This window comes from Megalobrama amblycephala, linkage group LG19 (assembly GCF_018812025.1).
Source record: "Megalobrama amblycephala isolate DHTTF-2021 linkage group LG19, ASM1881202v1, whole genome shotgun sequence".
NCBI classification, from domain to species: domain Eukaryota; kingdom Metazoa; phylum Chordata; class Actinopteri; order Cypriniformes; family Xenocyprididae; genus Megalobrama; species Megalobrama amblycephala.
In genome coordinates this window covers 38,147,268-38,161,135 of record NC_063062.1, presented here as the reverse complement: position 1 = coordinate 38,161,135, position 13,868 = coordinate 38,147,268, and the positions used below count along the sequence as shown (strand labels likewise).

General features: G+C 40.0%; 1 protein-coding gene across 12 annotated transcripts in view; it reads right to left on the bottom strand.

Annotated features, from left to right (window-relative positions):
• LOC125254758 overlaps positions 1-13,868 on the bottom strand; it is a 188,974-nt gene that overhangs the window by 97,561 nt on the left and 77,545 nt on the right. For 11 of the 12 annotated variants that reach the window (XM_048169551.1, XM_048169552.1, XM_048169554.1 and 8 more), the window contains 8 exons: positions 12,380-12,550; positions 11,998-12,162; positions 10,044-10,217; positions 7,578-7,751; positions 7,258-7,428; positions 6,503-6,676; positions 5,983-6,156; positions 1,584-1,757 (listed from right to left, as the gene is read on the bottom strand). In XM_048169551.1, coding sequence (XP_048025508.1) covers positions 1,584-1,757; positions 5,983-6,156; positions 6,503-6,676; positions 7,258-7,428; positions 7,578-7,751; positions 10,044-10,217; positions 11,998-12,162; positions 12,380-12,550 — 1,377 coding nt within the window. The remainder of the gene's footprint in view (positions 1-1,583; positions 1,758-5,982; positions 6,157-6,502; positions 6,677-7,257; positions 7,429-7,577; positions 7,752-10,043; positions 10,218-11,997; positions 12,163-12,379; positions 12,551-13,868) is intronic. The other variant, XM_048169561.1, reaches the window with a different exon arrangement.

Here is a 13,868-nt window from a genome sequence, read left to right as displayed (position 1 = left end):
ATAAATTCTTTGCAATCTTACATTCAGAAATGTAATTTTTTAATAGTACGACAATTTTCTCATGAAATTTGGCACAAAGTGGTGAGCAATGACCCATGTTTTCTTGCAAAGACTGAAACCTTTTGGAAAACTTTTCTTTGTATAGTTGTCAGTTAAATAAAAGTTCAAGAGAATTTATGAATCACAGATTCTTGATTTTATTGGATTTTACACAAAGAACTTGATGACAACATTCAGTGATTATTGAGTATTACTAGGGGCTTTTGTACTGGAGGAATGTTTTCATAGTTCCTATAAACAATAGACCTTTTGGTAACAGTTTAGTATAGGGAACACATATTCACTATTAACTACAACTTTTCCCTCAATAAACTACTAATTTACTTCTTATTAATAGTTAGTAAGTTAGTTGTTAGGTTTAGGTATTGGGTAGGATTAAGAATGTAGAATAAGGTTATGCAGAATAAGGCATTAATATGTGCTTAATAAGTACTAATAAACAGCTAAAATTCTAGAATGAATATGCATGCTAATAAGCAACTAGTTAAAAGACCCTAAAACAAAGCGTTACCGACCTTTTTTCTGCGTAACCAATGAACACTGCCATTACAAATTTCCAATTAGATGCTCTGGAAATACTTGTCACAGTCTCTGTCTGTTCTGGACTCCATCTCCCATCATCCTCCCTGGCCCTCACCTGCACTCACTCCACCATCAGCTGATCACACACACCTGTTCCCTGTCAGCACCTCATCACACAGGACTTTTAAGCACACCACTCACCTCCCTCAGTTGTCCAGTCACTGTTGTTTTGGATGTGTTTGCCTGCTTTTGAGTTATCATTAAACCTTTGAGTTCTATTGGAAACCTGCTCTCCTGCCTTCTTCCTCCTATGGTCACACACTGTGACAATACTTTAGAATGGGGAACACATTTGCTATTAACTATAACTTTTGTTAAACTCCTAATTTACTGCTAATTAGGTATTGGGTAGGATTAAGGGATGTGGAATAAGGTTATGCAGAATAATATCAATGAATGGATATGCGCTGTATAAGCACTAATAAACAGCCAATATTCTAATAATATGTAAGCCAGTGGTTCCCAATTTTTTTTTAGAGTGGAGTACCCCCTGAAGGGTTTACCATCCTTACAAGTTACAATTCAGGCGTGACTTCTGCATTCAGGAAAAAAGGTGTATTGGCAGAAGTACTTGCTTTTTGGTGTGTTTGCATTGCAGGAACTAGGAATAATTTTAGTTAAAGGAACTCCTTTTGGGGTAACTATATTAGCTCCTTCTTCAAAGTAGGGTCTAAACCAGCACAATAGGTACTATAGTGATGTGACAGGCGGATGATTTTTGTGCACAGTGAGCAGACGTGACTAATCAATGATCAAATTTATTATTTTCATTATCAATTATAAGCAATTTTTGTATGTTAAAATAAAGTACAGCCCTGTCATTTATTTCACCAGATCACTAAATACTAAAGAGAATATTTTTTCACAAAAAATGAGAGGACAAGTATAAAGTGTTCAAGTAATTTTAAGTATTTTGATTCTTGTATATGAATGCTCCTCACCTCAATCTCTCCAGCTGACAGCATGAATCTTTCAGTACATCAGATATGTTCTTTGCTCCTGTATGTTTTATTTGATTCCCACTGAGGTCCAGCTCTCTCAGGTGTGAAAGGTTTGGAAATAGAGCTGAAGTCAGGGTGTAACACTGATTCTCTGTAATCCTGCATCCACACAGACTGAAGACACAAAGAGAAAAAACTGTGAATCAGATCTATGATGATCAAACTAAGATTTTTAAATAATTGTAATTCTCAGTAATAATTGTAATAAATAATTGTAATAATTGTAATAAATCAGCACTTTCCATTTCAACAATGTCAATAAGTTAGGAAATTCTTTCTTTCAAGATGCAAAAAAGTTTAAATGTCAAAATGAATGCATTAACGCAAATTCATTTTAATGACACTAATTTTATTAACGTGCAATTAATGCAGCATGCGTTTTCTGTTTGATTACAGATCTATGCATCAATATGTGTGATTAAGCTGCGATTAATCACAAATTAACAAAAAAAATAAATAAAAATTGGTATTAGCTATAAAAGCGATTTTCCATGCTATCGGCTGTTTAAAAACAGCTGATGATCAGGGCTGATTATATCCTGTCAATCAAAACAGGGTGGGATTAAGATCAATACCAGCTGATAAAGATCAGTGGCCAAACAATTGGTACATCACAATTTGCTTTGTCCCTGTCATGATCACCGTCTGTTCCTGTCAGTTCCCGGACTACATCTCCCATCATCCTCTCTGCCACTCGCCTGCACACACTTCACACTAATCACTAATCACCACACCCAGCTGCAGCTCATTACCAGGACTATAAAAGACTCTTACACACATCACCTCACTGCTAGGTCTTGTTTTCCCTGTGTAACATTTCCAAGCGTTCATCCTGTTTATCCTGTCTGTTACGGTTCCTGTTTCTGATCCCTGTCTGGTTCTACTGTTCGTTGATTGATAGCTGCCTGCCTTTTGACCTCTGCCTGTTCTCTGACTACGATTCTGCCTGTCTCTGATGTTCCTGTTCGCCCCGTTTGACCATGCCTGTACGACCACGCTCAACATTTAATAAAGCTTTGCATGTGGATCTTACTCTGAGTCCTGCCTTCGTTACAGAAGACCTAGCCACATCAAGATCCAGCAGCTTTGTTGGGCGTCCTAGTCCCAGCATGGATCCCGCAACACATCTGGTCAGCCTTTGTCAAGGTAACTGCACCCTGGAGGTTCATATCCAGAAATTCCTGGACATTGCCCATTTTTCTGATTTACCGGACTGTGCCCTCATTGACTTTTTTGCTTATGGACTAAATGAACCTCTTAAGGGTTATTTAATCGCCAATGGTCCCCGAGGGACGTTTATGGAATTCTTGGACTTTGCCCTGCTTACCGTTGGTTCACGTTTTACTGTGGGTGTCGCGGGGAAATGCGACACCGTAGTAAACCACGTAATGGCCGCCGCATCAGCATCAGAGAACACTCACAAAATGGCGGGCACTACGACTTCACATCACGTCTTCACTGATCTCCCAGAGCCAAGTCACGTCTTCGCTGATCGCCCAGAGCAACGTCACGCCTCCGCTGATCGCCCAGAGCAACGTCACGTCTCCGCTGATCGCCCAGAGCAACGTCACGTCTCCGCTGATCGCCCAGAGTCCCGTCACGTCTCTAGATCCGTTCGACAGCGGAGAGGATTGTTGTCCAGTGTGAACGATCCTCCACTGATTTCAGCACGAGCGGCTGGTATTCCCAAGCATACACCAGCCGCTTCGCTCTCAAGTCAGCCGGCCGCGTCGCACTCAAGCCCGCCGGCCGCGTCGCACTCAAGCTCGTCTGTTTCAACGCACTCAAGCTCGTCTGTTTCAACGCACTCAAGCTCGTCTGTTTCAACGCACTCAAGTCCGAGTCCGCCGGTTGCTACGCACTCAAACTCTCTGGATGCGAAGGACGAGATGGCCGTTTCGCCAGTGCCCACGGGCAAGATGGCCGCCCCTTCAGTGTCTGGAATAGAAGGGGTCGTCCCAGCCATTGAGTCCGCTCCAGAACCCGCTCCAGCCAGTGAGTCCGCTCTAGCCAGTGAGCCCGCTCCAGAGCCCAATCCAGCCAGTGAGTCCGCTCCAGCGCAGCCTGCTCTCCTGGTCTGTCCTGTCCTGGCCCAGAGGGCTGTGCTCACTTTTTATGTTTTGGCTGTCATGCGTGCATTGAGGAACTCGAGCCCTATTGACTTTGGAGCAGTCTGCCAGCCCGAGCAGCCCGCTGTCGTCCCAGAGCAGCCCGAGCAGCCCGCTGTCGTCCCAGAGCAGCCCGAGCAGCCCGCTGTCGTCCCAGAGCAGGCCGAGCAGCTCGCTGTCGTCTCAGAGCAGCCCGAGCAGCCCCAGCCTGAGCCTGCTGCCATCACGGAGCTGTCCGCTCTCCTTGATATGGCCACTGAGCACCCTTGGCCAGCCCTGCCGCCGCCGCCTGCCCTGCCGCTGCCGCCGCCCAAGCGTTTTGCCTTGCTGGCGCCACCCAGGCCTTCTGTCCACGAACCTACTAAGGACCCTGCTGAAATCCCCAAGAACTTTTTGGGGGGGTGCAGTATACCCAAGGGTGGGGAGCTTGTAGGTGGGGACCATGCCCGGCCACCTTTGGTTTGCAACTTGTTGTGGTCACTAATGGACTCTGACCCACCATGGACATCTTTGGACTCTGTCCCGCAGTGGCTGCCCAAGCCTCCTGACCCGCCGTGGCCGCCCTTGGCTCCTGACCCGCCGTGGCCGCCCGAGCCACCTGACCCGCCGTGGCCGCCCGAGCCACCTGACCCGCCGTGGCCGCCCGAGCCACCTGACCTGCCGTGGCCGCCTGAGCCACCTGACCCGCCGTGGCCGCCTGAGCCACCTGACCTGCCGTGGCTGCCCGAGGCTCCTGGACCTGCATTGGGGACCCCGTTCCTGTCTGCATGCAGGTCTCCAATGCACCCACCCTCCCTCCCTAGCTGTTCCTTTTACGCCGCGAGGATGCGCCTTCCGGGAGGGGGGCGTTATGTCATGATCACCGTCTGTTCCTGTCAGTTCCCGGACTACATCTCCCATCATCCTCTCTGCCACTCACCTGCACACACTTCACACTAATCACCACACCCAGCTGCAGCTCATTACCAGGACTATAAAAGACTCTTACACACATCACCTCACTGCTAGGTCTTGTTTTCCCTGTGTAACATTTCCAAGCGTTCATCCTGTTTATCCTGTCTGTTACGGTTCCTGTTTCTGATCCCTGTCTGGTTCTACTGTTCGTTGATTGATAGCTGCCTGCCTTTTGACCTCTGCCTGTTCTCTGACTACGATTCTGCCTGTCTCTGATGTTCCTGTTCGCCCCGTTTGACCATGCCTGTACGACCACGCTCAACATTTAATAAAGCTTAGCATGTGGATCTTACTCTGAGTCCTGCCTTCGTTACAGTCCCGAAACAGGCACTAAATTGTGTTGCAGCTTTTTTTTTTTTTTTTTTTAAAAACAAACATGTTTCACAACTCCCAACTAGACGCCGGCTCAGGACAGATTTTTCAGTCCCAGCCCCTCCCACTAAATTATTTCATGCTCCTACAAAAACATATGTAACATACATTTATAATTACATTGTTGACCCATCCCTTACCCTTAAACCTACCCATACCACCAAAGCTTTCCCTAACCTTACCCGTATCCCACCTCAATAGCTGCAAAAGTGTTTTGCAATTCAATCTGAACCCAATAAGTACATTGTACTGTACTTATTTTTTGATGTAAGTACATAGTAGTTAAGGCCACTTAATATAAAGTGGGACCATATTTTTTTTTTTCTTATCACTGCTGTAAATCCAAAACAATCTCTGTCGATTCATTTTCCAATTATCACTGTGAAGCTGCTTTGAAACAATATGTATTGTGAAAAGCGCTACATAAATGAAGATGACTTGACTTGACAAGCCCGCTAAATCCCAGCCTCATCCCAGTCAGAAGTACTGGTACTTATATAGAAACCCATACATATGTGTCTGATAAAAAATGTTAACTTCAAAGAAAAATGTCAGGCAACTTAGAGGCTTTTGAATCTGAAGTCTTCTTATTTGTATTCATACATTTGCTCTCAGTAAATGTTTTAAAAATATGCATGTTTTAAAATGTTTTTTTTTTTTTCAGATCACGCATTAGTTCTATTGAATCACATTTTATATGGTTGATGCATGGCATCCACTACAGTGGACAGATGCAATTCCCTCAAAATAAAATGTATTGGGAAAAAAAAGTTATTGGCATGATTTTTCACTTGTTTAAAAGTAAAAACAAACATTAAAAAAAAAATATTACTTTGTGATTAATAATTCATGAATGAAAGGGTTCAATTTAATGTAACATTTTGTTAAGAAAACAAAATACTCACATCAGTGCGTTGAGTTTACAGTGTTTATCCTGCAGTAGAGCAGCGATCTGATTCACTCGTGTGTCTCCTAGTTCATGTTTACTCAGATTCAGCTCTCTCAGGAGTAACGGGTTTTTAATGTGAAGATCTTCAGTCAGATATTTACAGGCTTCCTCTGCAGCAGAACTCAAAAACCTGCAGAAGAGAAGATGAAATATAAATGTCTTTATGGCTTTAAGCAATATGTGAGAAACGTCAGCACAGAGAAAACTGTCTTATGAAACTGCATGTTTGTGAACATCTGGAGACTCACAGAACTGCTGTAGAGAAATACAGAGATACAGTGAACCTGGGCTTGATGGCATTAAACTACAGTGTCAGAAACATTTAATACCATACTACTAAATACCATCAGTACAACTGTACCTAACAAAACTCAGTAACCCCCACTGCAAAACTTGTGGAGCTTATTGTATTAATGAAAGAATATTGTTTATGGATATTTAGCATATTTATTTTGTGTTATTTCATCAACTCTCACCTCAGGGTCTTGAGTTTACATTTCTGATCCTGTAGTAAATCATCAAGCTCCTTCACTCCTGATTGTCCAGGATCATTTCCTGTGAGATCCAGCTCTATCAGGTGTGAAGGGTTTGATCTCAGAGCTGAAGCCAGAGCTTTATAACCTTCTTCACTGATACTGCAGTCTGAAAGACTAGAAAACATAAACACTTAGAATGAACACTAGAACTAAAATGAACACTGCTGTAAACACACTCAGTTTTGAACTGTAAATAGTTGAGAAAGAAAAGGCATTTTGTGTAACAGTATATTGTATTCGTATGTTCGCTCTTAAGTGACAGCAGCATAATAAACCTGCAGCTATCATTTTAATTAAAGAACAAAAGACAAAGAGAAAATCCCTCACTGCTCTTGATTCAGTAACTTTTGTAACTTTAATTGAGAGCATTATTCTGTATTTAAATATTACAATGAAGACTATCCAGTGTTATTTTTCATTTGATTATTTAATTTCTGTTGTATGACCCACCTGAAAAATTTATTTATTTCATTTGTCTTTTCATTCTATTGTATTGTGCCATTGTTTGCTATTTATTTGTTCCAATTTTATTACAAAAAAATAAAAAATAACTACAAAATAAAATTAAAAAAATTATTCTTTGATTTTCCCCCACTTCTAAATGTGAGTGGAGTGGACTCGAGTGGACTCGAATACATACAACTGATAAGTGAGTGTTGTGGTGTTGAGTGTATCTGATGGTGAACTGTACTCACTTGAGTATCTTCAGCTGACACACAGGATTCTTCAGTCCCTCACAGATCTGTTTGACTCCTGAGTCCAGCAGACGGCTGTTGTTCAGGTTCAGCTCTTTCAGGATGGTTTTGGAGGAGAGAACAGTAGCTAGAACTGAACAGCTTTTCTCTGTCAGCTCACAATTATTCAGCCTGAACACAAAAACAGCATTATTTATTATTCAGCACATATTAAACACACATTAGACCAACAGCTCTTCATATCTGTTCACACATGTGACTGACAGTCTTTTATAATGAATAAACATAGAAGTTATAATGTATAAATAATGTTGACGCACTTGAATTTCTCCACTTTACTATGAGAGTCCATCAAAAGAGCAGAGAGCTTCTCTACATCCAGATCTCCTAATATATCTTCACTCAGATCCAGTTCTGTACGTAATAATGGACTTTCACCCAGAACTTTAGTGAGATAGTCACATGCTTCCTGTGCAGCAGGACTTTTCAGAAACCTACAGAAAGTAGAATTAAAAATCAGATAATATTCCAATTTTATGCCATTTGCAGCGTCATCCTGAATGAGTCACTAACAGAGTAGAATGTAGAATGATTAACTATGAACTATGAAATTTACAGCATGTAATAACCATAAAACAATATACAGAATGCAAACAAACAATAAGCCATTTTCATGTATAAGCAAACACCAGTAAGAGAAAATACAGAAATGTGTTTTCATTGTTTTCACTTATTACTTTTTTACACATAAAACAGTACATCTTTAATTACAGTAGCTGATCAAAATTAAAACATGCCCAAAACTAATACTAACAGAAAATGATAATGTGATATGATAATTTGTCCAAACACACATGACACCGCCTGACAAATACGCTGAATCATTATCAGATATTATATGTTGAACACAAATATAACCAAACTATTTATTAATAAAAATAATAGTGGAAATTCTATTATCAGTGCTATAATAATAACAGAATTTCCCCAATGATCAGCCAATAATATCTCAGCCACCAATATATTTTGCACGTCTAGTCCATTGAAGTATTAAAGGGGTGATGAATTTGACATATAAGAGGTCATTATACTATAAGAATATCCTGTAAGTTTCAGAGCTGAGAACTTTCATTGTTAGTCCAATAAAAGCTTTAATTGACACCAGACCCAGCAAGCGACAGGATTTACAAAGTGGGGATCTATGATGTCAAAGGGCAGCAAGCACTGCCTCCGCAGAAGAACATCAACGCCTACTTCATCACTGCCTGTTTAGCCCCGCCCACCGATTCGCACATGACATGCAATAGAATAGGTAGCCTATGTAACATATGGTGCGTTCAAGTCCTCCTGGGAAGTTCGTATTTACGAGGTGGGAAGTCATGTGTACGACGGTAGGTGCGTTCAAGTCACTTTCATCGGAGTATGATGGCGGTGTGCCTTCTCTAAATTAATTACACAAAATAACAATACTTCTACTTTTTGAAAATGTAGAGCAAAGAATGTGCATTGCTTTTTTATGTTTTTAATTAATTTATGAAGCCATTGTAAACTTTATTGTTACATATTCTACATTTTTATATTATGATGCTATCGTATTTTTTGCTGGGAATCAGCTTACTTCGTTGTAAATAGAAAAGCCTGACAATGTCACTGCTAAATACCTAAGTATTGTGGTATTTCGCCATGTTTCTCACTGACACGCCCCCAACTCATACAGATCGGAGCTTTAAGAAAATCCAGAGCTTCCCACTCGTATTTACGACATTGTGGTGGCGTTCATGTGCGTTCAGCTTGTATACGATTTTTCCGACATGACTTGAACGCACCAATAGGCCTACATGGTGCTAAACCAGATCGAGCTACCAAGCAATAAACATGCCGTTGAGGATTACAAAATATTGTGCAGTGCCTGGACTCGACAGTAATGTAACATGTAAGTAACTGTTAAATCTAATGCCTGCTCTGATATGTAATGATTCATGTACAGTCAGATGTTCTTTGTCTGTGTGTCAGTAAATCAAACCAGTGACTAAATGTCAACTTGCGTTGTTTCTCACAATAGGATGAAAATAATCTGTTATTTAACGGTGATTAAATTATATAAAGAAAGCTCAAAGAAAGCTCCCTTTGCAATAGTTGAAGCAGTGCGCGCTGAAGCTGTCAATCAAACAGTGCGAGTTTATCAGTGACTGACGTGCAAAACTCCCTTTTTATTTAACGAATCTTTTAGTTATATCGTGTTTGCACTGTTAGTGAAGATGAAAGCATTTGTTAGTGTGCAGAAATTGAGTTGCAATGACGAGATCACTGCTTTCATGAGCTCAACAACATGTCTGTGATCGGCTACACAGTGTTCATCACTGCAACCTTTCATGCCATGATCTAAATATAATGCCATAGATCTAATGTAATACAACACTTTTCACGATTAGATAACCATGAGAGCTGTAATAGTAAAAACGCGCTAAAAGAGAGTAATACTTGGCTATTTCAAATGGAAAGATGTCAGCCAATCAGAGCAGTGGGCGTTTACACTGAAGTCTCACAGCAGACATGCCCCTTAGAACAGAGTGTTCAAACCAGAGGGCTAAAATCAGGGCAGGAAAAATGCTTTTTATTTATAAATTATGACAATTTTGGATGTAAAAAGCACAATAACATTATAAGTGCACCCCAGGAAACATTATAAAACAATAAAAAAACACAGTTCATGACCCCTTTAATGTGTAGTGTTGTGTAATATCTGGTTAAAATCATAGTTATGATAATTGTCTCCAATTTATCACCTGATGGTCTTTAATGTATAGCGTTCATCCTGTAGTAAATCATTGAGCTCCTTCACTCCTGATTGTCCAGGATCATTTCCTGTGAGATCCAGCTCTATCAGGTGTGAAGGGTTTGATCTCAGAGCTGAAGCCAGAGCTTTATAACCTTCTTCACTGATACTGCAGTCTGAAAGTCTAGAGAAAAAAAGAAAAAAACAGTTGTTGTTTTATTGTAACACTAATTGGATTTATGAATGGCTTCTGACCAATTAGACAAATTATGAACAAATTATTGCCATAGTGTGTGCAAAAACGTATGCCAATATGATGTTTTTTTCATTTTGGAAAAAATCTCCCTTAGATATTAATGTAATTAATGTATTATCTTATGTTAGGTAATATACTGTATAATATTAGCCACATAGTCATAGTGTAAATTTAAATAGTAGTAAAACTGAAATTTTGGCATCTAGTCTTTTTTTTCAGTTAATCAAATTACGTGGTTCCCAAACATTTTAGAGTGGAGTACCCCCTGAGGCATCTACCATCCTTCTGTGTACCCCCTCTCTTCCACTTAGACTGCACCTTTTCTATTAAGGGACAATATTTGCCCTTAAATTGACTTTCCAATGCATTTTATCTTTATAAATACCTTTACAACATTAATAATGTATTAATTAAAAAAATGTTCAATAGAGAAACATGCAATGATGATCCCTTAATTGTACCGACGATTTAGTTCCTTTGGGTCAGATTGACCCCAAACTTTTACAGAGAGATTGCATAAGGAAATATACATTTATGCATTTATGCTGTGTTTTTGTGGATATTTTGTATTTTTGTACCTATTTACTGCACAATTACTTAACCATGTCATAAATTGGCTTATGAAAATAGATTTTTAATGAAAAAAATCACTTTAATGATGAACAATTAAATCTAAATTGTATTTGGACATTGCTCTATGTGTTAGGGATAGAATACTACCATCTAGAGGTTTGTGGAAAAACTTCAGGGATTATAGTTAAAGAAAGAAAGTGCAATGACCACATATCTCCAATAGAGGTCAATAGGGACTGATCACGCGCTGTCTGAGAGAACTAGGATCGCGCGTGCAAGAGAGTGAATGCTTTATTCAGCGCGATTCCGCCTATCCTGCCTTCACTAATTGATAATGAATTGTGATTAAAAGCATGCAGTTTGCAATGTGTGGGTTTTAAGTATTTCCACACCTCTGAGGCTGACATTGTTTCTGCTGTTGCTGTCAGTGTCTCTGTGCACAGAAAATTCTGTCAGTTACGTCACGTGAGGTATCGGTCTTTGGTATCGGGGTATTTTTACGAGTACGAGTACATGAGTACATACTAGTATCGGTATCGGTGCATCCCTACTTAATATTAACCTTTTATTTGTTGAACTGTTGTATAAAATCAATGTCACATTTTCAATCATGTGAATTTTGCTTTCTTGCTCATAATATTATCAACATTAAAAACAAGAACAATAGGTATGTTTTGTATCCAGAGTCTGAATCTTAAATTGATCTCTATGCACCATTTGTGCCAGGCTATTTGTTCTTCATGCTAGTAAGTGCTAAATCTACAGGTACATTTTCGAGAACAGCAGTAATGTAGCGCGATTTGCTAAGGCAGCAGACTCCGCACGCAACCTATATGCACCCATATGCACGCTTCTTATCTGGAAATGGATGCAGTCAATTTTGACCAAAAAAAGATGTAGTATTTTGATTGGATGTCATGTATTTAGGGCATTGTGCCTGTTAGGAAATATATGCTTGGTTTTAATGTTATTTTAAGGTGGGGAAGAATTAAATGAATGACAAAACGCAGCATTTTGTTCGCGTACCCCTCTGTCACCTCACATACCCCAGTTTGGGAACCACTGATCTAATTAAAAATAAACCTTAATAAATTTAAATAAACATGCAGAAAAGTAAATAAATGAAAATACACACTTCAGTTTCTCTAATCTGCATTGTGTATTTTTCAACAGATGACAGATCTTCTCCATTCCAGAGTTTCCTAGTTTATTTCCACTCAGATCCAGCTCTATCAGGTTTGAATTAAACGCTGAAGTCAGAGCAGCACAACCTTCTGCTGTAATACTGTTATTATTCAGCCTGAAGAGAAACAAAGACAGGAAACATTCTTCAATTTATTTCAGCCACAATTTACAATACAGTAACAATACAATACAGATAAATTTATATGATAGATCAACTAATCTCAATCCTCAAATACTTTAAAAAGAGCAATGACAGTCTTTTATTAGACTTTAAAAATGTAACATAAATTTTAATGTAATATCAAAAGTATAAAACCATGTGAAATACTCACGTCAGTGTGTTGAGTTTACAGTGTTTATCCTTCAGTAGAGCAGCGATCTGCTTCACTTGTGTGTCTCCTAGTTCACGTCCACTCAGATTCAGCTCTCTCAGGAGTAATAGGTTTTTACCCACAATTCCAGTCACAAACTGACAGGCTTCATCTGCAGCAGGACCCAAAAACCTGCAGATAAGAAGATGAAGCAGGATTCAAATAAATTCTTAAAACTTTATCTAAGAAAAAATAACATATGTATGTTTATGAAATGGTTCATTTTATATTAGTGAAATAATGTTTATATCAATAAATTGCCTGAATATCATTTACATTGAACAAAATTATAAACGCAACACTTTTGTTTTTGCCCCCATTTTTCATGAGCTGAACTTAAAGATCTAAGACTTTTTCTATGTACACAAAAGGCCTATTTCTCTCAAATATTGTTCACAAATCAGTCTAAATTTGTGTTAATGAGAACTTCTTTTTTGCCGAGACAATCCATCCACCTCACAGGTGTGGCATATCAAGATGCTGATTAGACAGCATGATTATTGCACAGGTGTGCCTAAAAATGCACCTCTGTTCGTTGTCCATAAGATAAACCTGCCCATACCATAACCCCACCGCCACCATGGACCACTCGACCCACAACGTTGACATCAGCAAACCGCTCACCCACACAACGCCATACACGCTGTCTGTCATCTGCCCTGTACAGTGAAAACCGGGATTTATCCATGAAGAGAACACCTCTCCAAAGTGCCAGATGCCATCGCTAGTCAGTTACAATGACGAACTGCAGTCAGGTTGAGACCCGAAGAAGACGACGAGCATGCGGATGAGCTTCCCTGAGACTGTTTCTGACAGTTTGTGCAGAAATTCTTTCGTTATGCAAACCGATTGTTGCAGCAGCTGTCCGGGTGGCTGGTCTCAGACGATCTTGGAGGTGAAGATGCTGGATGTGGAGGTCCTGGGCTGGTGTGGTTACACATGGTCTGCAGTTGTAAGGCCGGTTGGATGTACTGCGAAATTCTCTGAAACGCCTTTGGAGATGGCTTATGGTAGAGAAATTAACATGCAATTCACGGGCAACAGCTCTGGTGGACATTCCTGTTGCCAATTGCACGCTACCTCAAAACTTGTGACATTTACATTACATTTACATTTATGCATTTGGCAGATGCTAGCTTTGCTAGTGCCATGCTCTAACCACTGAGCTACAGGAAAGCTGACATCTGTGGCATTGTGCTGTGTGATAAAACTGCACATTTTAGACTGGCCTTTTATTGTGGCCAGCCTAAGGCACACCTGTGCAATAATCATGCTGTCTAATCAGCATCTTGATATGCCACACCTGTAAGGTGGATGGATTGTCTCAGCAAAGGAGAAGTGCTCACTAACACAGATTTAGACAGATTTGTGAACAATATTTGAGAGAAATAGGCCTTCTGTGTACATAGAAAAAGTCTTAGATCTTTGAGTCCAACTCATGAAAAATGAG